Source organism: Juglans microcarpa x Juglans regia, chromosome 2S (genome assembly GCF_004785595.1).
Source record: "Juglans microcarpa x Juglans regia isolate MS1-56 chromosome 2S, Jm3101_v1.0, whole genome shotgun sequence".
Lineage (NCBI taxonomy): Eukaryota > Viridiplantae > Streptophyta > Magnoliopsida > Fagales > Juglandaceae > Juglans > Juglans microcarpa x Juglans regia.
Genome location: NC_054597.1, coordinates 5,971,529 through 5,998,763, shown reverse-complemented (window position 1 = coordinate 5,998,763; position 27,235 = coordinate 5,971,529). Strand labels below are relative to the sequence as shown.

Here is a 27,235-nt window from a genome sequence, read left to right as displayed (position 1 = left end):
ATCCTTGCCCATTTGCATCTTCTATAAGAGGCTCAACTGTTTCTTTCAAAGTACTCGAGACCTTGGGAGGACCCCCGCCTTCAACTAAAAAAGAACCCTGGACAGAAGTACCAACTTCATCTGCAATTGGTACCTGAGACCCTACAGTCCCCTCAAAAGGCATAGTGACACTGGCATGAACAAAGATGCCAGCGTCCAACGACCCTATCGTTGACACACCCTTTACCTGCACACTTTCCGTCACACTTGCCGGCACACTTGTACCCACGACTAGGTCCAGCCCCTTATCCACTTTAATCATCAGATCTCTTACATATTCCATAACTCCCTTCAATTGAGATTTGACATCCCATAAGACCCCCTCCAGCTCTCCCAATGTCACCTGACGTCTTTTGTCTCCTCCAAGTGCCTTGCTCTTTCTTTTTGCCGCTAAGCTGATCTTGGTCGGACTACCCGCTAGTGACCTCAACACCGCAGCATACGAAGCACCTTTGACTAAGGAAGGCCTTCTCACTGTTTTTCCATCAACAAACTCCCCACTTCGAGTAGTGGCTTTGGATTCAGTGACACTTAGAATGGACTGCAAAAAGCCTTTCCATCCAATGCCATTTGTGCCCTCCGGAATCACCAACAAACTCTTCCTCCTTCCATTTCGGAATTCTGAGAGCTGCAAAAAACTGCCCCTTACATTAACATGATGTTGAATGCTAAAAACTCCATTACCCATGCTTAGCTCTTTGAAGAAACCGTCATAACAATTAAGTTCTAAAAAATCCTCAATCCCCTTAGCCACCCACGAAGCTGTCGTCCCCCCAGACACATGAACTTAGCAATCCTTTTGCTACGTTCAGAAATACGAAAGCTATTTCTTTCCTCTTCATAAAAATGAAAATTTTTTATTCCACTTTCAACCACCTCTCGCCTTCCAACTGAGAGGAATCCACATCGTGCTTCATCGTCATTGTCAAATCCCACTACTCCCACTTCATCCTCAAGGTAAAAATGCAGATTTGTGCCCACTGAAAGGAACAAGATCTGAAACTGTGATAGATCTGTGCCCACTCCCTACCTTGCGGGTGAATATCTGGTGAGACCGTACGGTGGACGTGGCTACGCCGTGAACAACAGACGACTAGAATTTAAAACTTGCAAAAAAATCCAGTCACTGGAGAGAGAACCAACGCCGGACAGCCCTCAACGAGGTCATCGGGTTCCGTCGACCTCGTCTGTGATATGGTGAGAAGCCTCTCGCAGGCTAGATGGGTGGCAGCTTGTCTGGGATATATAGGGTTAATCTTGCAAAAAATCCGGTCGCCAGATGGAGGCCTGACGCCGGACAGTCCTCAGCAAGGACGCCGGGGTCCGTCGACTCTGTCTGTGAGAGTGGTGGTATGCCACTCGCCAGCTAGGGTGGAGGAGGGGTGGCGGCTTGTCTAGGCTTTTAGGGTTTCTGCTTTCTCCGTAAGGTTCTCTCTCTCTCTCTATATATAAACTAGCATTTTAAAGCAACATTATCAATACCCAGTTCTTGCCCATTTTTCAAAGGGTTTTTTTTGTAATCTTTATAGTGGTGGATAGGTTTACTAAGTATGCCCATTTCTTACCATTATCTCATCCTTATACAGCTGCTACAGTTGCTCAATTATTCATTAATCAGGTTTTCAAGTTGGATGGGATTCCCAACACTATTGTAACAAATAGGGATGCAGTGTTCACTAGCAGTTTTTGAAAGGAAATTTTCAAGTTGCATGGCACGAAGTTAAACTTTACCTCATCTAACCATCCTCACTCCGATGGTCAAAATGAGATAGTGAATAAGGCAGTATAGCATTATTTGAGGTGTTTTGTGTTTGAGAGACCAAAACAATGGATTCATTGGCTACCTTGAGCAAAGTATTGGTACATCATTAATCAGGTTTTCAAGTTGCATGGGATGCCTAGCACTATTGTAACAGATAGGGATGTGGTGTTCACTAGCAGTTTTTGGAAGGAAATTTTCAAGTTGCATGGCACGAAGTTAAACTTTACCTCAGCTAACCATCCTCAATCCGATGGTCAAACTGAGATAGTGAATAAGGCAGTACAACATTATTTGAGGTGTTTTGTGTTTGAGAGACCAAAATAGTGGGTTCATTGGCTACCTTGGGCAGAGTATTAGTACAATACTTCTACACATTCTTCCACAAGAATAACTCCTTTTGAAGCTTTGTATGGCAGACCAACTCCTTCCTTGTTGCAATATGTAGCTGGTACAACACAAAATCATGCTGTGGATTCTGAGCTTAGATCAAGGGAAGAAGTTTTGGGAATTCTTAAAAAGATTTTACTAGCTACTCAGTCTAGAACGAAGCAATATTATGATAACAAGCATATTGATAAACAATTTGATGTGGGAGATATGGCCTACTTGAAGTTGCAGAAGTACAAGCAGAAAAGTGTTGCAGCTATTCCTTATCCTAAGTTAGCTCCTAGATTTTGTGGGCCATTCAAAGTTTTAGAGAGAATTGGTGAACTTGCTTTTAAGCTGGATTGTCCTCAGATGCTGTAGTGCACCCAGTTTTTCATGTTTACAGGCTTAAGAAGTATGTGGGTCCTGATGTGAATGTGTCTCCTTCGATTCCTTTTGCTGATGCTCATGGACATGCTAGAATGGAACTAGAATGTATCCTTGAGAGGAGAATGACACATGTCAACAATGAGCCTTTCATTGAGTTGCTTGTGAAATGGAGATGAGCACCTCAAGAAGATTCTTCATGGGTACCAATAGAACAACTTAGATTTCAGTATCCTGACCTTGTGGGCAAGGTCTTTTGAAGGGGAGAGAATTGTTAGGATGATGCAGTGCAAGGAATTGGGAGTTGAAGTGTTGAGGTTGGGTGCAATGCAGAAGAATGAATTGCAGTGTTGAGATTCATTGAGATATGCAGCAGAAGGGAATACAACATCGTATAGTTGGAATCATATACAATGCACGTGTTCATTAATAGATTGATAAGTCTATTTTAGCCTTACTTACAAATAGGAAGTTACGATATTGCCCAATCCTCATAACGTTCACTTGGGAAGCGAATAACGTTAAAATCTCCCCCAATGCACCAAGGGAGGCTCCATAAGCTACAAAGACCAGCCAATTCATCTCACATGCCTCTTCTCTTAGTATTGGTATTGGGACCATAAACACCGGCAAAGGACCATTGATACCTATCTTCCATATTTTTGAAAGAAGTAGCCATTGTATAATCCCCCACACACTCATCCATTTTTTCCACCACCCTTTTATCCCACATTACCAAGATGCCTCCCAAAGCCCCCTTAAACACCCCACATGGACAACAATTCCACAAATTCCGTATGATGTTATGGGGGATGAGTTTCAGCTTTGTCTCTTGTAAACATACAACATCCATTCTCCAACTATGAAGCTGGTTTCGTACTTTGGTGCGCTTCTCTAATTCGTTCAACCCCCTTACATTCCACCAAACTATTTTAAGCTTCATAAAAGCACCGATTTTGCACTACCCTTCGTCCACCATGGCTCGCACTTCCTTCATAATTTACCGAACAAGTAAGTTGTTTTAATTCTCTTTCCATTTTCTTGGCTGAATGGCTCTTCATGGTTGCATGGAACTGCCCAGCTTCGATGGCAACAAGTAAGGCTAAGAACTGATCTTCATAATCGAAACATGGGAGCTCGACACACAATTGAATCTCCTTGGCTTTAAAGTAAAACCCAATCTAACGCTATTTGTTCTTTCAATGGGGACATTAAATTCAATGGAGTAGGCTCAACCCAATGATCAACAGCTCCCATATTCCTACCTGCTGCTACCTTCGCCAACTAGAACTCCCCCTCGTTATTATTGTGTTCAAAAACTCTGAATACAACCAATGTGCCAGCGTCGGTTTGGTTGTCATCCTTAGAACTGTCCCCTATCGGCATCTCAGTGTCCATTGGAGGCTTCGGTGCAAGCATAACAAGTATAGGACTTTCAACTGTGTTAGAGAAGGTCACCACCTCACTCTAGCCCTTTTCCTCTATTCGAGAACCCTTCGTATGTTCGAAATGGACATTTTCAGCTTCTAACACCACCGAAGATGTCAACTCGGGTACACCGTCGACCAGAGGCCCACCATCTAGGTCCTATGGTCCAAGCGATGGGTTATATCTGTTTTTCGTGACTCGCTGGCCCCTCGTACATCCGAAACAAGCCATCTCGGCTTCGATCTCGGTCGTCGAAGTCAACTCTGGTGATGGTTCAACCAAAGGCATCCCTGCGGTGGGGTCTGTCTCTTTTTCGTGACTCGCAGACCCCTCATACATCTGAAACAACCAATCTCAGCTTCAATCTTTGTCGGCAGCGTCAAGCCAGCGATGGGTCGACCAGGGGCCCACCCACTAGATTGCTGGGTCCCAACGATGGGTTCTGTGTGGTCGTCGGCCGATGATCGGACGACGTCGGAATGTGCTTGCCAGTAACAGGCACAAAGCGCATTTCAAGAGGCCTCGGGGGTTTAGCCTGCCAGCTATTGGGCTGGGCTGTAGCTTTGCCTTTCTTGGCCAGAGTGAAACACCTCTCTTGACCCAGCGTATTCTTACTAGGCCCACCTTTGCCCAAGCCTGAGAATGACGGGCTCAGGGCCAAGCCTAGTCTAGTCTTATCCACTCGTTGAATCATGTTGACCAAAATTTTTAACTGTAGTAGATCTTGTTTAAGAAGGGAAAGATCTTCTTCCCTCTCCTTACTTCCTCTCTCGGTCAGAGAGCTACTTACCATTTCAACGTTATTTCTGCAGACTAGAGCATGCGGCGCACTTCTCCGTCCTCCCTCAACGGCTATCTCCTTTACTTTTGAATACCCAGAATTACCCTCCACCCTTGGTTTCGCTGCTACTGCATCTCTCCTCGCACTCATTACATTTCTTGACTGCCAACAGCAAGTCCCGATGACCGGACCACCTATGCATAGGACTCAGGCAAAGTGTTCATCGACATTTTCTGGTTTAAGTTTTGAAACCTTGACAACCCAACCGTTCTCCCCTTCTCCAAGCTGCTGTAAGCTTCCTACAATGCAACCACCATTTTTTTCCACCATTTCCCCTCCATTTCTTCCAGTCTAAAAACAAAATTCCGTCTGCCACCATTGCCATATTCCACTAACGCCATATATCGACCTTAAGTATTGGAACATCTTTGAGCAATGTAGCTTCTATGATCATCCCTTCAGGTTGCAAAGTTGCAAAGAACTCCTTTTTATCACCATATGAACATTCCTCAGGGGCTCTAATGAACCAGATCGCGGTGAACATCTCCGGGACCAATGCTTTTGTAACCTTCCAACTTCTCTCTGTTATGCAAATCATCAGGTACCTTTCTCAGACAGTTCAAAAACTTGAGATTCTATAAGAATTTACTTCATGATCAAACCCATTATAATCTCATAGATAAGCACCAGAAATCATCACCAGTGAGAAAGTACCCTACGTAGGATTCAGCACATGCCTAAACATCTCCCATTATCTATCAATTCAATGTGGAAACTTAACACGTGATCTTTACATTCCATAATATCACATATATGATATAAACCCATGAAAAAAGACATGGTTATTGAGCTTAACCAAGCAGTTACTCAAATGGCTAAAAACAAAGCATGTGGAAGAAAGTTTCAGCAACGTTATCTTTCTTATTATATTGGTTGTTGTTGATGGCAGGTTTAACAATTTATCAAATCATTATGAAGTGAGCAATACTATTCTTTTCATTAATAATACGACACCGAGTGTTTTTCTAGCTAATTCCAAGATGAAGGCCTACCTGTATATATTGTTCCTCTGCAATGTTGTTGAGTTGCCCACCTTTTGTACGGTTACGGTATCTCTCTATAATCATTTGTATGCTGAACTTCCAAAACACAAATTGTCATCAGTACGTGTAACCTATATTTTAGAAGAAAAAAAAAAGGAACTTTGCAACGTTTCGATGTAACTAAATTGCAATTATATGTCAATATAAAGCTGAAATCCAACATATGAGGTTCTAAATTTTTTTTTTTCTTTTTATTTATAAAAAAGAAAAACACTATCATTCCACAGCCCACTTAGCATGGGCGCGAGCAAAAACAACAGTACACATCTTGCCGGCTTACTAGTAAGTGCATGAAGCCCCTCCAGGCAACAGATTTAACATGTAAATATAGGAAGGTCCATTCATCTTTAGGATTAGTCGAAACTTAGTCCTAATCACCCAGTATCACTAAAAAAAAAAATGTATGCATAGGAAGCGACTAAATAGCTAGGGCCCACGTTGAACTACAATGTTCAAGTTCCCCGTAGTATTATTAAGGCATTTTTTATCGTAGTTTGAAACTTCGTAAGCAGCAAAAATAATTTATTCAAAATCATAAATATATAAAATATGATTTTGTGGGACTACTAAAATGGATTTTCTAGAGATTTTTCAGGTAAGCAGAACTTTTGGAGGCCATGGTACCTTTTAGCTAGTGCTTTTTTGGATAATGATTGGAGGCCATATCAGATTGTAACATGATGTAAGCCCTAAGAAGTAAGTATATATATGAGACTTGAGAAAGGGAGGTTATAACTCTTCAGATCGTGATTAAATTTAGTTCTTTTGAAACATATGGGAACATGCTACTGCATTCACCTAGGTTGTAATAAATGATATCAAAATTGACCTAGTAATATCATGTAGATCTTGATCAATGATGACTACATTAGAGCATTTTCATTGGCTTAGGCAAAGATAAAGCTAAAATTTGACTAAAATCACATTTTTGCCTTTTGCCTATTCCATTTAAGTGAGATTCTCACATTAGATTATCCATCTATTAGTCAAAATAATAAGAAGGTATTATTAATTTAATATTTTTTATAATTTTTATCTAATTTATTTTTCTCATATTTTGCAATTCAAATCCATTGTAAAAAGCAGCTATATATATAAATAATAATTAGTGATGCAACTGTTATGCAGCAACAAAATGAGAGATTATTATAAATTATTTAATGGAGGGTGAACAGTAACCTGCATACAACACATAGAGTTACTGTAGCTAGCAAGCAAAATATTTGCCTTTTGCCTCTTCCAATTAAGGGATTATTAGCCAATTTTTGGTTTGCATTTTCATTTAGCTAAGCCGATGAAAATGCTCTTAAGGATTTGGGTAGGAAATATCATGTGACTCAAAATGTGATTAAGTCTCTAGTTAGAGGATTGTGATGACATTGTACAAATGCTAAGTCTCACAGTAATTGTTTACTAGGTTAAAAAAATGATCTAGTTGTAGCTTTGGTTTAGTCATTATGGATATTATATAGACTTGATTAATAGTGCTTTCTTGGGTCGTGCCAAATAGTATCATAGTTGACTTGACAATGGTATGTGGCACTAGGGCATAATGCAACAGATTGTCTAACGATAGAGAACATCAGAGATTTGAGTAAAGGAAGTTGTAAAACCCTAGATTGTGGGAGTCCCATACTTGGTGGTTTAATTACATTGTATAAGTGTTTAAGTCTGTAACTTCGATTGATCCTTTTTGAAGTATAGCGAAGGATACAAAAGTCGCCGAAGGGGGGGAAACTTGCTGATAGTAGCATTTTCCAAGTGGTGGTTGGACTAATTAATAACAGGTCATCAATATCACAGGGTAGGATCTTATTGGTGAGTCCTAAACTGACACGTTAGACATGTCTAAAACACCATAACTGCATCTAATTCCATTGATCAAGTGTGAAGAAGAATTGTAGAGAGGATGACACAAAAAGTTATAATTACATTTGGGGGAGATGCAGGACCGAGCAACCACTCATGGAAGGTCGAATGGTAGTCCTATAGCTCATTTGGAAGTGAGGTGCAATGAGATGAAATGAGATAAGATAATTTTAGATGAGTAGAATAAAATATTATTAGCATATTTTTTTTTAATATTATTATTATTTTGAGATTTGAAAAAATAGAATTGTTTAATATATTTTGTATAAAAATTTAGAAAAGTTGTAATTAGGAGATGAGATGTGTTAAGAGTGTTTTTATATCCAACTGGGACCCTATTATTCAAATAGACTGATTAAACTCATTTGGAATTCTAGCATTCTGTCCAGGGAGAGGATTGTCATCCTAAGGAGGAGCAAGTAAAGGTTCTAGTCGATATAGATTCCTCATGATGATACACCTAGCTTCTAGCTTCTGACAATATTCTAAGAAGCTAGAGACTAGAACAAGACAAACCTTAATGCGCGCATAGTTTTGAAAAATTAAGATAGGTAAAACAAAAACTAACCCCTTGAGTGAAATACCTTAGAAGGTTTAGTTTTCCGATTTTGTTAGAGTTCAATACCCTTTGACTGTGGTAAACTACGGTTAGAATTTCAGCAAGTTTAATGAAATTATATATGGTCATGTGCTTAGGGATCTTGGGAACCTAGCCTTTTGCTTGTTTTGTAATTTATCGTATACCCTATATAGAAAATTACTTATCCAAAAGAAAAACACCATAAGTGCCTGGACTCTGGAGTCATTTACGAGGATAGAGAGACAAAAAAAAAAAATTAAAATTAAAATTAAAAGTCTTCACGCTTATGTATATGGTAAGTGATATCACACGTACGAGAAAGAAGAGAAAATAAACTGAAACGAAACTACCTCAAGCTAACCAACTCATGATCATAAAATATAATAGAAACAAGCACGAACCTAACAGTGCTTTTTTCCTACTATATGTACTTCCGAACGTTAAAGAGTCTTTCAAAGCACTACTATAAGCTGCTTGCAATCTTAATATTAATCTTGATCACGTACTAAGTTCTCATTGAAACAGAGACTTTCGTTTATACTAGAAAACAAGGAAAAAATAGGGACATTATTTATAGTACTACTTGATCAGCTGCTGGTTGCTTCCGTATACCAGTCATGGGAGCAGCGAACTAGTTTGGGATAGACTTCAGATTGCAAGCTTGCATACACACGCATATATATAGAAGTAAGACAGTACTAGGGGAATCTAGGAAGGAAAACCTTAATATATTTTCTTTAGAATTATAAAAAAACAGCAAGAAATTGAAAGGGAATCGATTCAAGAATAGATTAGATGGGTGCTGCATAAAATACCACAACTGAAATTTCGTAAATTATTGGAGCCCTTGCCTACTCACACACACACACAGAGACTCGAGATATAAATCTCATAGAATAAAATTTTTCTTAATTTCTTTTGTCGTTTTGGTCAGAAAAAAATATATAACGTTGAGTTTAGACTGCATAAATGGAAAGCTAAAGATATATATATATATATATATATATTCGATAAAGATATTAGCTATAGATCAAGAAGCAGGTGTGTTTTATGGATTACTTTCACCTTTTATCTTGCTTGCTATTCCTAACTTTTATAATTTTAGAATTCATGATCTACATTCTATGCATGCATGATGCATCTCCTGTACATATCGATCTTACTTAATTTTTAGTGCTACGACCTTCTTTTGTTTTTTATTATTTATTTTAATAATGATGTATAATTTGTTAGCATATGAAATGAGATGGAGATATTCTTATCTAAGGAAAATGTTGTCTAACACATGAAATATGTACTCTCATTGAAAGAAGAAGGAAAAACCTCCAAAACCTAGACACTAAGAGCGCAAGAAGGGAAAATTCGTGGGGAGAAATGATATTTACAGTCATAAAATGCGCAAGTGCCACGCACTCCTAAAAAAAATGAGTAAATATAAGACTCACATGAAAATTTAATTTTTTAGCGGTGGATCTCACTCTTTTTTAAAAGAAGTGCGGGGCGCTTGCATAACCCATGACTGTATTTAGCATTACTTGTCCATCGGTCTCCCTTCTAACCAACCTAGTACCTTCCATATTCAATGTCTTACATTAATTAGTACTTAACATGGTGTTGTGGTGGAGTTGGTTATCACGTCAGTCTAACACTTTGTGTATTTGGTATATCTCGACTCCTTAATTTGTGTATTTGGGTTACGCCTATCTCTTTTGTATACTTGTTGTAAAAATGATGATATGATACCCCATTCTGATAAGTGATAAGGGTAAGTGGTGTATGAAATTTCACATTACTTGGGAATAAGAAGTACTTGCTCTTTATAATATTTCAATGTGACTCAAACTGTATCATTGATAATTCTTTTGGAATATAGGTTATGTGGTTTGAGCATTCTATTGGGGCGTTACAAATGGTATCAGGGCCTATCCTAATAAAAAATGTGAAACTTGAGCCATTTTACCTGCGACGGACTAGTCCAATAAGGACGTCAGAAATATAAGGGGTGGAGATTGTGATAGCCCATTCTGAGAACTGATAAGGGTAGGTGGTGTATGAGATCCTACATTGCTTGGGAATGAGAAGTTCTTGCTCTTTACAATGTTCCAATAGGGTATTAACTAATTAAAAAAGATTTTATTTGAACCCGTAGGGGTTGGCTCAAGTGGTAACGGCCTTGGGCTTGGGGGTATGCTTCCCTCAGGTCTAAGATTCAAATCCCCTTGGGTGCAAACAATTTTTAGGGGCCATCGGACTGGGGGATTTTCTCCTTAAATTACCAGAGGTGCACTTGCTAGAAACTCCTTGTCGAGGGCCTGTGCACCCCCTGGATTAGTCGGGACATTGTTCCTGGACACCTGGTGCCAATAAAAAAAAATGTTTCAATAGGACTCCAATTGTATTGACTAATTTTTTCGAAATTAAAGTCATGTAATTTAGGCCTTCCATCGGGGGATTAGAGATGATAGAATGCTTTCATAACTAAATAGCCATATGCTCACGTCTTTTTAAAATTCTACAAAAGTTAACAATGGTACTTTCTTCTAATTTTTCTCAATTTTGAATTATTCTTCTTCTTGCTCGTCTTTAATTATGTGTATCTCCTTTGTATACTTATTGCGTATGTGGGTTACATCCCTACCCTTGTTCCCAATAAAATTGGAACAAACTTGACTAATTTCTAGGTTGTACAGGCCCTCGACAAAAAGTTTTCTACAAGTGTATCTTGGATAATTTAAGGAGAAATTGCCCTTAAATTACACTTCCAATATTAGCCCCAAGAGCATGAATATGGAGATTTGAACCCAGTACTCGTAAAGTAAGGGTCGCACCAAAATCACTATACGCACCATCCCTTTAGAGTTGTCAAAAAAATATATCTTTTACATTTTCTTTCCAATAACTAAGCCTAGAGGCTACTTTCTCGTCTTTTTTTTATCGGTAAAAGTAAGAATTTATTGAAATAAAGACATTGTCAAAGTACACTGGAAGTATACAAGGAGTGCCTAATTACATCTAGGTATTAGTGAGAGATACAAGCAGGTCATGAAAATTGTCCATATTACAAATAATGGCCGAAGCCCATGAAAGTAAAGTATTGTAGAAGAATTGCTTCAGCTCATCCAAAGAACGCTACATGTTTTCAAAGCACCTTTTATTTCTCTCCAGCCACAAGCACCAAATAATGCAGTAAGGGATCATTCTTCACGCAGCAGCTATTTGTGCATTCCCCCTAATTCTGGTCCAACACTCCAGAATATCCCTAACTCTTCTGGGCATGACCCAAGCCACCCTTGTCCTATTAAGAATCTCATCATAAACACTTGGCCACCTCACAATGTAACAAGAGATGATTCACTGATTCCCCATCACTCTTGCATAAAAAACACTAATCTGTTGTGATAAAACCACATTTCCTTAGATTATCCGACGTGAGAATCCACCCAAGAGATGCAGTCCATACAAAGAAAGCAATCTTAGAAGGTACTTTACATTGTCATATAGCCTTCAAAGGAAAATTATGATCATTAGATACTCCCAAGAGGGCCTTGCAGAAAGAGCGCACCAAAAATTTGTTATTTCCATTCAAATACCAAATCATCCTATCCTCCATCTCACTACCCATCGATATTGCATATAACAAGTCAAATAAGTCAGCAAGCATATCCAACTCTCAATCATGAGCAACTCTCGAGAAACTTACATTCCAATGGACAACACCATTAGATATTACCACTAAGTCAGCCATGACAGCCTCTTTGTCGCAAGAAATCTAGTAGAGTGTGGGAAACACCTACTTTAAGATCCTTTCACCGCACCAGACATCATGCCAAAAATAAACTCTATTACCTCTTCCAATTGAAATCTAAAACACTTGGAGAATCTTCCCCATCCAGCTCTAATGTATTTCCACAAGCCCACACCATGTGTCCCTCTAACTTTCTTAGAACACCGTCCCCCCATCATACTCTCATACTTAACATCTATGACTTCTTGCCATAAACCCTCCCCTTCCTTATGGTATCTCCACAACCATTTCCCCAAAAGTGCTTTATTGAACACTTTCACATTGCGCACCCCAACCCACCACATGGAATTGGTGAGCAAACTTTATCCTAACCCGCAAGATGGAACTTAATTTCTTCCCCCATGCCTCCCCAAAGAAAGTTGCAAAACATTTTCTCCATACAATAAGCCACACTTGCAGGTAATGGAAAAAGGGATAAGAAATAGGTAGGGAGGTTAGATAGAGTGCTCTTCATAAGAGTTAATTGACAACCTTTGGAAAAATATAGATGTTTCCACCCAGCCAATCTTCTTTCAAATCTTTCTAACGCACCATTCCAAATGGTTTTTGTCTTGAAAGTAGCCCCCAACGGGAAGCTAAGATATTTCAAAGGCAGCAAAGCAACCTTGCAACCCAAGATATTCGCCAAGTCCTGGATATTATGTACACCACCCACTAGAACCATTTCAAACTTTGAGAGATTTACCTTCAAGCCTGAAATTGCTTCGAAGCAATGTGGTTCTTAAAAGCATCATGATCCAAGTAAACCTGGCCCTCAACCTGAATCACCTCGATCGCATTATTTCAATGATGAGAATTAGCCACCCGGTAGAAAAATCTAGTACATTTGTCCCCTTCCTTCAACCATAGGGCTTGTGACTTTTGTCTCCATGAAATTTCCTTCATAAGAGCACTAGCATTGGTTTCTCTATATGTAGATTGATTTTGCATATCAAGAAAAACTCTTACAATGAATTATACATCTTTGAACCAAATAATAATAAATTATTATTATTTTTTATTATTATAAATTATTATTTTTTATATATTTTACAATTAGCACCATGTGCTCAAAAATACAAATTCCACATATCTAAATATTACCAATTTCATATATCAAAATGACCAATTTTATCAATAAATATTAATATGTACTAAAAAACACTTTATATCATCAACTTAATACAAATTTCATATATCAAAATCATCTTAATATAAATTCCACAAAGTTGATTTTAATGGGTAGGAGAAAGAAAAAAACAGTAAAATAATATTTGGAGAGTGAATAGTATTTTTTCAAATTTAAAGAACCACTATTCATACCTATGCAAAATTTTGAAGATGCATAATCCAATGTAGACCAATTTAGAGATATTATGCAAATATGAAGATGCATAAGCCATTGCCAATGCTCTGAGAAGCACATTTTCCAAGTCCGAAGTGATGGCTGATTTCCTGCAAGAGTCCTCAATCGAAAGAGGAACGGTCATCTCTCTTTCCTCCAAAATGCTTAGTTCCTCCATAAGAGATTGGTTTTTATTATTAATGTGTCCAAAGACTTCAATATTCCACATTTTCAAATCCCTTTTTAATGCTTTCAGCTTCCCCGCCAATATGAAGCTTGGTGATCCCTTGAAGGAATACGAGGAGGACCACCATGACCTCACCTCCACAAAACCCTTGGCTTTCAGCCCCATATTTTCGAATTTAAAATATCTTTTACCCTCTTGAATGTCTCCACAATCCAGTACAGCGGGGAAGTGATCAGAGAAAACTCTATCCAATCTCTTTTGAAGTAAGGTAGAATAAACTGCCTCCCATGAGGGGGACACCAAAAATCTGTCCAAGCGAGACCAAGCCCGGTTATTAGACCAAGTGTGCACGCCACCTACAAGTAGTAAGTCCACGGGGTCCATATCGAAAATAAATTTAGAAAACTCATTCATTGTTTGACTATACCAAACTTCTCCCGATCTTTTACTAGGGAACCGAGTGATGTTAAAATCATCCCCAATACACCACAATAAATTCCACCAACTATCCAATCCCACTAGCTACTCCCATAACATCTTCCTAAGTGTGTCCACATTTGGCTCATATACACCAGCAAAGGCCCAACAAAAACCATCCTCCACGTTTTTTAACGAACACGCCACCATATAATTCCCAACACACTCCTCAATAGATTAAACTACCCTTGAATCCCACATGATAAGGATACCCCAGGATGCTTCCTCGGATGACAAGTACACCCCTCTCACGTATGGACAACCCCAAATACTAGCGATCATGCTACGACCCATGAACTCCATTTTGGTTTCCTGCAAACACACAATGTCCAATTTCCAATGCCGTAAAAGATTCTTCACCCGCAGCCGCTTATTGGGATCATTAAGACCCCGAATGTTCCAAGAGAGAATTCTAGGCTTCATGGATCAACACAACTTTTCCCTTGGATCTACTCTTGCTAGTACTCTCCTCCCTTCCATCATAGTTAATTGAACAACTGAGACGTTTTAGTTCTCTATTTCTCCTAGAGGTGGATCTAGAAGATTGAAACCGACCCTCCTTGATAGAAATAAGTAATGCCCTGAATTGCTCCTCGAACCCGTCACAAGAAATCCCCACACACTCCTAGATATCCTTCACTTTCTGAATCACCTGATCGGATAGTGCACCTCCTGTTGTGAGTAAAGGAGACAAAGTGCATAATGGTTTTGGGTCCACCTCTGCCTCCTTATACACCAACTAAAGAGTGTAGTTCAAGTCCTTAGGCTCAAACGAGAAGTCAAAAGGCGTTGGCTTCACTGCCCCCTATCGCTGCCTAAAGACATTCACCGGAGCAAAAATTACTTGAACATCTTCCCCACAACGCCTTGATCCTGTCTGTGGGTGTTTAGACTAAGAACCCACCACTGTCAACAAGGAAATAGCCTAAGCCCCTTCCTCACTACCCATCGGCCTTGTCTGTGTATGCTGTGGCTGGGATTCTAATGCCGCCGGTGAGAAAATATTGAGATCCAACACTGGATCTACCATTGACACCATCAAGATCTCCTTTTGGACCACTGTCGGTGGTTCCTCAGACCATCACGATCCCAACGTGTTGATCATGACAGGAATTACATTTGTCGGCATCTCGACACCTTTATCTCCTTATTTTGGGTCCTCCGTCGGCATCATTAAGCTTCTCAGTGTCACCATCATCTTCTCATGAGTCTAATAAGTGACCTGAGGGTAGGGGTGTAATCCGGTTGGTCCGAACCGGAGAAACCGACCGGTTCGGTCCGGACTGGACTGGACCGAAAAAATGCATGGTCCTGTCCGGTCCAATAAATAGAGAAATTTCGGCCTTTAGTCCGGTCCCGGGGTAGAGATTTCTCGGACCGGACCGACCGAATAAAAAAAAAATTATATATATATATATATATTATTTATATAATAATTGTACAATTAACAATATAAAAATTTAAATATGTTATTAATACTTGTTAATATTCTATGAATTTAACAATATTTTATATATATCTTCATCTAACCTATCACTATTAACAATATAAAATTTTAAATATGTTATTAACACTTGTTAATATTCTATGATTTAGCTAATATAGAATATCAATTAGTTAATTATATACTAATTATATAAATTAATAATGTAATTTTCATCTAATTTATTATCATTGAACATATAAAATATTTTTTTATTGAGTTTGTTACATAATCCACATTAATAAATCACTTCATTTAATTTAGTATTTTCAATAAATTTTTTTTATTAATTGATTTAAAAAAATAAAAAAAAAAATAAAAATTAGGCCTGACCGATTGGACCGAATCGATAACTATCGGTTCGGTCTGATCCCTATGGGTATTCAGTCCGGTCCGGTCTGGTTCGACGATGGACCGAATATTTTCGATCCATCGCCGGACCGGACCGGACCGGACCGACCGGATTACACCCCTACCTGAGGGTCGATTGGGTTCGTCAGCACCTTCACCAGCAACGTTGACTGTCTCTTGCCGATAGAAGGCCCAGCCTCTTCGTTCCCCCCTGATCCTCCATGCTTGCTGGGTTCCAATCCTAACATTAGGCCTTGTTACCTGGAGCCCAACCAATCTTATCGTTGGACCTAGCCCAGTCCTTATGGAGCCCGTTTTGTTTATGGCCTAACCTATTTCCTTTAGATTGGCCACCTGTTCCCTCAGGATCTTTCAACTCGTCATGGGCCTCATAGCCCATACCCAACCCATGTACAACACCCAGACCCGTTTGACCATCCTCCTCCACGCACCGTATCAACAAGACCTCCACCTTTTCTTGTAGTACCGACAATTGTGTTTGTACATCCAACAAGGTTTTGTGCATGTCCTCATTTGCTAGACCAACAACACGCATGCTTTCTTCACCACTCCACTATGCCCTCGCTATCCCAGAGGGAAGTGGAGCCTGTCCACCCCTGTCGATCTTCACTGTTGCACTAGAACTATGAGTTGGCATCTTCTGCTGTACAAGGACCTCCCTATACGAATGGCGCTGTGAGTGATTAACCACCACCCATGGCCTCTGCGCCTTCCCTCCTCTGCCATGAAACTCGTCCTTTCTCCAAAACTACTTCCCACATTGCATCCACCATTTTCCTTCAGCCCTTTCCTCCCATTTCTTCAGGTATGAAAATGAAGTTACGTCAACCTCTACCACCATACTCCACCAAAGCCATGTAACATCCATGAACGTTCGACACCTCTACATGATAAAACTTTTGGTACCCTCCCTCAAGGTAGTATAGAAATCTTTCTTATCACCCTTAATGCAATCCTCCAGTGATTTGGCAAACCAATGCACTGTAGGAATTTCCAACCTCATCTACTTCACCACCCTCCTACTCCTCTCAGTAATGAACAAGAACTTCCCATCCTTCAACAAGTCAAACTCCTTTGATTCTATCACCAAATGGTTCAAAAACCCCATAATCCCCCTAATCTCACTAAGACAATGCTCAACTCAACAGAAATCTCACCTCACAGACCCTAAGAACCTCATCGGTAACGAATTGTACGGAGAGAAAACTCAACACCTTTGGTAAACTCAACAAAATTCATTACTTTCTCATCTTATAAATATATGTTTGAGAGTTTCTTGATAATGGCAATGCATTTAAATGTAACAAAAATTTCATTGAAGTCAGATTGGTAAAGAATGCTTCAATCTCCTTGATGTTTACAACTTCAATGAAACCTTTGGGAACGAAAAGATATCAGCAAATGATAAATAAAGAATTCGCCTGTGGATATACATGCACTAAGTGTGGATGTTTGGATGAGGTAATTTTTTTGATAAGTAAGAAAATATTTTATTGATATAAAGATAGGAATAGCTCAAATACACAGGAGGTATACATTTGATTACACATATTTAGGAACTAAAAATGGTTACAAGGAAGTCATGGAAACTAAGCCCATTTAAATCTAAAGCAATGGCCCACATGAATAAAGTCTTCCAGAAAAAACTCTTAAACTCTTCCAAGGAGCGCTCACAATTGTCAAAATTTCTATCATCTCTCTCTCCAGATACACCCAAAAAAAAAAAAAACAAATGAGAGTCATCTTCCACAAGGCTGCAATCTATGGTGTCCCCATGATCCCTCTCCAGCTAGCTAGTAGTTCAATCGCTGTTCCCGGCATAACCCATGCTAATCCCACTTTGCTGAAAAAATAATTTCATATGGCCCTTACAAACAATGTAGAAGAAGAAGATCCACAGTTTCACCACTATTTCTGCATATACAATACCAGTAGATGATGATAAGCCCACATTTTCTTAAATTATCAACATTCAATATCTTCCCTAAATCTGTTGTCCAAGTAAAAAAAGCAACCTTTGTAGGTGCTTTACTTTGCCAAATGTTCTTCCAAGGGAAGTCCAGTGATTCCTACCTTGGGCAGTAAGAGTCTAATAAAAGGAGCATACATAAAATTTGCCTTTCCTGGGGGGCTGCCACTCCAATTTATCCTCCGTTGTAACAACATGACTAATGTTGTATAATTAAACTTAACATTCCATTGCTGCGCACCATTATTAATATCCCGCAAATCAGCCACCACAACATATTGTTCCCTTGCAATTCTGAAAATAGAGGGTAGACATCCTTAAGAGCCATATCTTCAACCCAAACGTCATGCCAAAAACTAATTCTATTGTCATCCCCCATGCATATCCTAGTGTTGCTAGAGAAAGAGCACCAACCTTTCCGAATATGCTTCCATAAACCCACCCCTTATGCCCCCTAACTTCATTAGAGCACCAACCCCCCTCCCCTTTATACTCTCATACTTAGTATCAATCACCATCTTCCATAAGGCTTCCTCTCATAATTATATCTCCATAGCCACTTCCCGAAAAGAGCCTTATTGAAGGCCCTCACATTACGAACCTCCAATCCACCACCCCTCAAGGGAGAGCACACATTATCCCACCCAACTAAATGGAATTTAAACTCATCTTCAAATCCACCCCACATAAAATATCGTTGAAACTTCTCAATCCTCGAGGCAACACTAGCGGGAAGAGGAAATAATGAAAAGAAATAAGTGGGAAGGTTTGAGAGGGTACTCTTTATTAGTGTAATCCAACCCCCTTTAGAAAAAAACGCTTGTTTCCACCCAGCCAGCTTATGCACTATTTTCTCTAACATCTCATCCCAAATAGTCTTGGCTTTGAATGATGCTCCCAACGGGAGGCCAATGTACTTCGTAGACAGGGAAGAGACCACACATCCCAATATATTAGCCAACCCTTTGACATTACACACATTACCCACAACAACCATTTCTGTTTTAGAGAAATTTATTTTTAACTTGGAGACTGCTTCAAAACACAGCAAAATAGCCTTTAAGGATTGAAAATTCCTTGGATTTGCCTCACAAAATAACAACGTATCATCTGCAAATAAAAGATGCGATATAATGATAGCACCATGGTTAGTATCCCCCACTAAATAACCTGAAAAAAAGCCACCCTCCACTGAAGCCGATAACATTATGCTTAAAGCCTCCATGACTATAACAAATAAGAGGGGTGGGTGATAGTGGATCGCCTTGTCGCAACCCCTTGAACAATAAAAGAAACCCACAGGGTCATCATTTACCAAGACCGAGAAGCAAACCGTTGATACACAATGTCTCATCCACCCCCTCCATCGCTCCTCAAAACCACATCGCCTCAACAAATAAGAAAGAAATTCTCAATTAACGTGATCATATGCCTTCTTCATGTCTAGTTTGCATAAAATACTCGGGACTCCTGACTTGATCCTATTTTCCAAACATTCATTGGCAATCAAAACCGAGTCCAAGATTTCTCTACCCTTAACAAAAGCATTTTGAGACTTAGAGATGATTTTATCCATAACCGAGCTCTATGCAAGAACTTTTGATATTATCTTGTACATACTGCCCACAAGACTAATAGGCCGGAAATCATGCACCTCTATTGCACCAACCTTTTTAGGGATAAGTACAATAAATGTCATATTGAAATTCCCTCCAATACACCACGAAACATCCCACCAAGAACACATTCCTGCTAGCTCTTCCCAAAGAAACCGCCTCTCACTATCCAAATTAGGACCATAAACCCCAGCAAAGGCCCACAAAAAATCATCCTCAGTATTTTTAAAACATCCCACCGAATATTCTCCTACAAACTCATCGAGATTCGCCACCACCTTTTGGCAACCACAAATGCTCCGGATAATACTTCTTGTGATAAACTTCAGCTTAGTCTCCATCAAGCACAAAATGTCCACATTCCATTGTCTGAACAAATTTCTTATTCGTAGGCATTTGTCTATCTCATTCAACCCCTTAAGGCTTCATTTGTTTTTGCAGATAAAATGAGATGAAAATTAAAAGTTGAATAAAATATTGTTAGAATATATTTTTTTAATCTTATTTTTGTTTTAGGACTTAAAAAAGTTGAATTGTTTATTTTATTTTATGTGAGAATTTAAAAAAGTTGTAATGATTAGATTAGATGAGATGAGTTGAGAAGAGTTGTGAAAACAAACAAGGCCTAACATTCCAAATAAGAATTTTGGACTTACATTTATCAACTACTACAACCCTCCCTTTGTTTCTTCATTTACTTGCACTCCCCTCAATTCCTTCATAACTAATAGACCAAGATAGTCTCCTCAACTCTCTGTTTCGTTTTGACCACATTCATGATGATAATGTCCTATCTTGATTGCTGTGAGGAGTGCCTTGAATTGATCTTCAAAGCCCTCACAAGAAATCCCTACACATCTCTGAATTTCCTCTACTTTTTTCATGACCCAATCTGAAAATATAGGAGGAGGGATAGTAGAGATAAAAATAGGATCATCCCTAGTTTTCTCTGGCCCAAACTGATGGAATCTGCCTTCCTCAGTTGGAATCAAGTTGGACCCAAATAAGATCAGTGTTCCTTCCCTTTCTGCCTTCTCATATATCTGTGTCTCTTTCTCCTGCTCAACCCTCTCCATCAACCCTTTTTGTGGAGTTTTCCCTTGAATCTGGACTCCCATTAATTGTGTCCCTTGATTCTGGTCTATATCGGAGTCTTTTTCCGGCACCGAAATATCCCTTTGTACTGCACTGAGGTTGAGCTCTTGCCTATAGGGGTCCTGTGAAATTTTTTGTGTATTTTTTAAGCTCTTGAACCCTCGATGATGCATATGCTATGCTGTCGGCAACAATAACGTCGCCCTTGCCTCCGTACTGCCGAAAGGTTGCCCAAAGACTGCCGGCGCAGAAGTCTATGCCAACCAGCAAAGCTTTGGCCCACCAGAAGATGGCGTCCGTGAGTTCACCACTATCTCATGCAATGACATCGCTAGGGTTTCGGTGCATGGGTTGCTGGAGACTACCCCAAATGACGCCGATGGAAGTGACGGTGGCAACCCTGGCTGCTGTGACAACGTGGCCTCGGACCCAGTGTAGGACATCGAGCCCATTTCGAACTAGGTAGTTCTTTGGGCTTGAATGGGCATAGCCGCATAAGCCCAGTTCTTTTTCAAGCGCCATCCCACTTTGGGAAGGCCTATTCGGCTCGAGCCTAGACCCATATTGGCTTTGCCCTTTTCAAGCCTCCCAGGATTTCCTTGGCCCAAAGCCTAGGCCCTAGCTAAAGATTAAATCTCAATCCACTATTCCTATCATCACTTCGACAAATTTCTTCAAACATCGCAGCTCTTCCTTCTTGCCAACCAGCTCCTACTTTAGCCCAAAAAGGACACACTGCACCTCACTTTCCGTTGTGCAGATATTGGGTAGACCACCTCTACCTTTTCCAAGTACTGAGTTGCAACCTTCCCTAACTAAGTGGGAACACTCCCCCTGCCACCCTTTATTTTTTGTCCTTTACTCCATGTTGTAATGCCAAAAGATTGCCTGAACCACTATGCACCGCCACCCTACTTTCTGCTCTACCTCCCATTGCAGCCTCAACATATATCCTAGCATGCATTCCCAATTCCTTCCCTTTCCCATCAACTTGACCCACCACTGGAGCCTTGGAGGAGTTATGTAGAGCACACTTCATCTCCATGGAAAGACTTTTCCACCCTTTGCCTTCCATCCCTTCCAAGAACACAAGCATACTTCAACGTCCATTGCCACCATACTCAGTGCATTATATGAGAAAATGTAAAAGGCTGATTTCTTCAAAAAATGGTACACGTTTGGGTAGTTACTAATTCAATGCCAGAGCGTTGAAATTAAATTTTCTACTATAAACTAATCCATTTTATTGTAAGTTTGTTGTTCTCTTCCCCTTAACAATTTTTTATTCTCTCTTTTCAAGCTTTTACTTCACAAACATGCATGCTTAAAATGCATGCATGGAAGAAACATCTAACATGGGACACATTTACAACGTGTCCGGCCTCTCAACCTTTGAAAAAAAAAACATAGGCCTCGTTTGGATTCGAAGATGAGTTGAGATGAGTTGTGAATAGTAGTAAGATTTGTGAGTTAAAGTTGATAAATAGTAGTGAGATGAGTTGAGATAGGTTGTGAATCCAAACCGGGCCTAAAACTCATAAAGCTACAAGACTTCCAAAACTGATTTAGCTTAAACTAGGTGGTTGCTACTTTATAGCTAATGAAATTGAGCTTTATACGTAATTATAGGGAGTTTACAAGTTGAGTGGCCTTTTGGTATTATCGCGTAGATGTGGCTAGCAATCCCCCTAAGTCGTGACATATATTAATATTAGAGCTCAGTTGTAAAGCTAACAGGTGATACTTGGATAACTAAATGGCGTGACTCAAACGAAGTCGTTGGGAATTTAAGAGTGGAAGTATGTGACATCCTAGTCCCACATTGGGAATGTGAATAACTCATATATTTGAGTAGCTTATAAAAGTAGTCACGAGCAATGTTTTGAATACCGTACCGGACAGCGTACCGGTCAAGGCACTGGAACGAAATATTTCGGTACCGGTACTGTTTCGGGATAGCGTTTCGGGATAACGTTTCGGGATAGTCGATCTATAAATAAATTATATATATAAATATATATAAAAATTATATTCTAAAATAATAGTCTATATATAAATAAATTATATACAAATACATATATATATAAATTATAAATAGTCTAGTTTGAATTGAGGGTTAAAAAATAAGTTTGTAGTTTGAAAAAACAAAAAAAAAAATAAAAATACACAGGCCGAAATATCGGCCGGTACCGGCCGAAATATAGGCCGGTACAGGCCGAAATTGAGGCCGGTATGACCGGTACCGGCCGGTACGGCCGGCATTTTAGCCGGTACGGAACAGGTATAGTACCTGTACCGGCCGGACGGCCGAAACGAAAAATTTCGACCGTACCGGCCGGTACGGTACGAAATTTAAATCTTTGGTCACGAGTGCCAAATCCCACATTACTACTTACTAGGAGAAACTTGACTTTATAAGTGACTCTAGAGAAGTTTAAAATTCACTATTATTTTTGGGTTATAGCATAGATTTGGTCTTTAATAGTTTTATGGGAATGGATGGCTTTCTCTTTGGCATATCTTTCGATATACATGTTGTAAAATAATTTTATAGTTTGTAAAGCAATTAATTTGTATTGGTGACCTAGTTTTTAGGATTGCATGTGAGAAAGAAGCTTCAGTGGCTAATTGTAAGAAGATATCTGATGGCCTAGTCTAATGGAACGTAAATTTCACTAGGGCAGCCCAAGATTGGGAAGTTGGCAGCTTTGAGAAGTTCTTTAGTCTCCTATACTCCATGAAACCGAGAACTCAAAGAGCGACATGTTGTGGTGGGTACCTATAGGCAAATGTACATTCTCGGTTTGTTCTTTCTATAAGTCTCACAACTACAAAATAATCAATTTCCATGGAAAAGGATTTGACGAAATAAGGCGCCTCCCAAAGCTTTTTTTTTGCTTGGGCAGCATCACTAGGTAAGATTGGTGATAATAGTGGATTGGTGCAGTATTTGAAAGAAAAGTGGTGAGACTGTAGATCATCTTTAGCTGCACTATAAGGTTATTAGAACGCTATGGAATGAAGTGTTCGGCAGAGTAGAGCTAGCTTGGGTTATGCCCGCCACAATGGTTGAGCTTTTGGTTGGACAAATTTACGAGGTATTCCACAAATCACAGCATTGTGGAAAATGGTTCCTATCTATATCTTGTGGTGCCTATGGAAGGACAGAAATCAACGGACGTTTGAAGACAAAGAGCTCATTAGAAGAACTTATATTACTTGTTGTCAGCACTATCTTCCAATAGGCCACAGCCAAAGATTTTAGTGGCCTTGATTTTCATGAATTTTTTATTTCCATATCTTCTTCCCAAATAAGTGTTACCTCTACTTAGACTATGCTTATTCTTATCAATATAATCATTTATTTATAAAAAAATAAAAAATAAATAAAAATAAAAAAATTCTAATGGTGTACATTTATGTTGATATTTTTAACGTTACTGTTTAACACATATTTAATATCGATTAATACGTTTCCTCAGCAAATTCATTTGAATATGTTGACTTATTTATGGAAATGGATACACAATTACATATGTGAAGAAAGGAAAAACCAAAAAGCTAAAAATAGACATATTAACTCAAGTCCTTTAGCAAAACCATTTAAAAACACTGTTGTAGTAAGATCAAAGTCTCATCTAGGAGACTCATTTTATGTACGTCTCTCTTCTATTTAAAGCCCTAAATTCTTGTCAAAATTTGAGGGAATCTTTTTTGCATTGTAGTGAACCATCATTGAAACAATATCATCGCTAGAGCTCTAAATTTTATTTGTGTTTAATACACATACAGTAAAAGGAAAAACATTGACTCGCACATGTCATATAAGCCATTAGAAGGGTATAGTCGTAGGAATATTATTAGGTACCTCCGGAGTGTAACTCACATGACACTTTCATCTTATCATAAAATGTCATGTCTGCTTTTAAATTCACATATATAAGAATTAATTAGTTTACCCCAAGGGGTTGGCCTAAGTGGTGAAAGTTTTGGTCTTAGGGTATCACTCCCTTCAAGGTCCAAGGTTCCACATCTCATGGGTGCAAATAATTATTTAGGGCCACACCCCTGATGAAAAGCCAGCAATTTAACCAGTTTCGTGTAGGGAAACTTTCGAGGGTGCAGTGCACGGGACCGGAATTTACTCTACAAGGGTGGGTCTGAAGAGCCTTGCCTTGGAGACGTTCCCCGACATTAAAAAAATAAAATAAAATAAAATAAAATAAGAAAAAGAAAAAAGGAATAATTAGTTTTAATGACATGGCATAGTATAATAGGATGAGACTACCACATCTCTATTTTGAGATTACCTAATAATTATTTATATTCAGTTACAGTCATACAGCCGTACGTGGCTAAAAGAAAAAGGAAAATGATTAGACTTGAGCTGCATTTCCTGGCAGCATATAAATGCGTGAATGCAATCCTCGCATGTAGTCTGTTATGGTAATCGAAGTTATTATCATAAAATGTTAGGAGAGGGTTTAGATATTGCATTTGAAATGCCGAATAGGGAAAATCCCATTGGATGAAGCAGAAGAACCAACGCCAACCTGCTGGGTCCCAAGTTCTAAAATCAAATTGGCTGGCTGTATATACCCCAAGTTTCGTCAAACTTTAACAAACCCTAATTAATGAAAACTTCCATAACATGACAATTTAAGAGGTACAGTTCAGGAAATTCACTAAAGATGACAAGAGGCACAAAACCAGTAGTGAGAGAAAGAGAAAGATCATCGGACCCACTAAGAATTTTCCAGGCACTTGAAGATGCAAGGAAAGAAAATGGTAATTAAGATGGAAATCACTCGATATAGCTATTTTTCCTCCTAAATATAGATATACCTAGCTCAAGCTGAACGTCAGGGAGTCAGATAGAGGAGTTGGACGAGGATTTTTGTTTTCGAATATGAACCGAATTCAAGAGGTATAAGCAGATCACATCTATCACTCAGGTCAAAAGAGATGAAACAAAAGATCAATCAGAAATACAGCGAATACTGAAAGGCCAGCCAAGTTCCTCGTACCACTAGGCCTTTACTACAATTTACCAGACCTTTGTTGCTGCATCACGCAGTAGTCATAAGTACTTCAAAACCGTGAAAAATCTTTAATATATATATATCTTGGCAAAAAGAACACAAGTGCACAAAAATATATGAATACACGTATCGAAGCAGCATAAGAAAATTGAAACAAACAAACTATAAAGGATTTGTGTAATTTATGTTTGGCGATGAAAGAATTACATACTCAGAGCTTGAAAACTCATAGAGCCTGCCTTTCTGTGAAAAGATGATCGCGGCGACTTCGACCTCGCAAAGAACTGAGAGCTCGTAAGCCTTCTTCAGCAGCCCATTTCGGCGCTTCGAGAAGGTGACTTGCCTGCTAGTCGCGTTTTCGATTCGCTTCAACTGAATCTTCCCTCTCACCATCTCCTCTATAAATTACAAGGAAAAAAAAAAAAAACTGCTTCATACTAATCAAAAGGCTTAAAAGGGATATTCAACATGAAATAATTCCGAATCTCACCATGTTCTAGGGAAATTTCCGAAAACGCGCGCTTATGCTTTGGCTCGAGAAGTAATGAAGTTAAAATTAGGAAGGAACGGTTACAACTTAACTAGAAACTGTGAGGACCCAGAATCGAAAGGAAACTGGATAAAAACTAATTTGTCAAGGGTTTTGTTGAAAACTAAACACCAAAAGCCCAGAAAGATTTACAAAAGGAACAGATCACCAAAACCCGGAAGAACTCTCGATAGAAATTTCCTATAGAAGCGATCAGAAGACGTAGACCCCCGCGAGATAAGCAAATTAAACCCAGCTATACATCGTAGTGTTAAAAAGTTTGAAAACTTTTAGGGTATGTGTGGATGTTGAAGTGAGTTGAGTTGTGATGATAAAATATTGTTAGAATATTATTTTTTAATATTATTATTATTTTAAAATTTAAAAAAATTGAATTGTTTATTATATTTTGTATTGAAATTTAAAAAATTTGTAATGATGAGTTGAGGTGAGTTTGGTAATCAAACACACCTGAAACCCTAGAAAGGAGGTTATTCGTAGCTTAAGGTATCGTTTGGATTCGAAGATGAGTTGAGATGAGTTGAGATAAATTATGAATATTAGTAAAATAAGTTGTAAATAATAGTGAGATTTATAAGTTAAAATTGATAAATAATAATGAATAATAATAAGATAAATTAAAATGAATTAAAATGAGTTGAAATGACTTACGAATAGAAACTGAGCCTAAGATGTGTGGATCTCTTCAATCCCAAGACCACGCAACCCTTTATTTCCTTATTCGTCAGTCCTCGTCTTTTCTCAGATTCTCTCTCATCATGTTCTTGACCCCCACTAAGGAAAAGAAGTAATTGTTTTTTATTTTTGTAAAGAAGCGAAGTTCTTGCCAATTTATTGCGGACATAAAGAAAAGTTTATTCACAGAACCACCTAGACATCATCGTACAGAGACGTGCACAACCACCCAATCATATAAAGACACCACAGCAGCTCTGACTCTTGGCCAATGGATGTCGACCTCGTCACGTGGTTCGCATTGTACGATGGTCAGGTCACATTC

The 27,235-nt window shown here is 38.9% G+C and overlaps 1 protein-coding gene across 4 annotated transcripts in view; it reads right to left on the bottom strand.

Annotated features, from left to right (window-relative positions):
• The window catches only part of LOC121251546 (MADS-box protein AGL42-like), a 37,983-nt gene extending 11,475 nt beyond the window's left edge, over positions 1-26,508 (bottom strand). For 3 of the 4 annotated variants that reach the window (XR_005938048.1, XM_041150822.1, XM_041150821.1), the window contains exons 1-3: positions 26,176-26,502; positions 25,897-26,083; positions 5,816-5,897 (exon numbers count right to left, since the gene is read on the bottom strand). Coding sequence is in view for 3 of the 4 variants with exons in the window: in XM_041150822.1 (XP_041006756.1) it covers positions 5,816-5,897; positions 25,897-26,078 (264 nt within the window). In the remaining variant the exon portion in view is untranslated. Of the gene's footprint in view, positions 1-5,815; positions 5,898-25,896; positions 26,084-26,175 lie in introns of all 4 variants that reach the window. The other variant, XM_041150820.1, reaches the window with a different exon arrangement.
• Between the last annotated feature and the right edge of the window lie 727 nt (positions 26,509-27,235).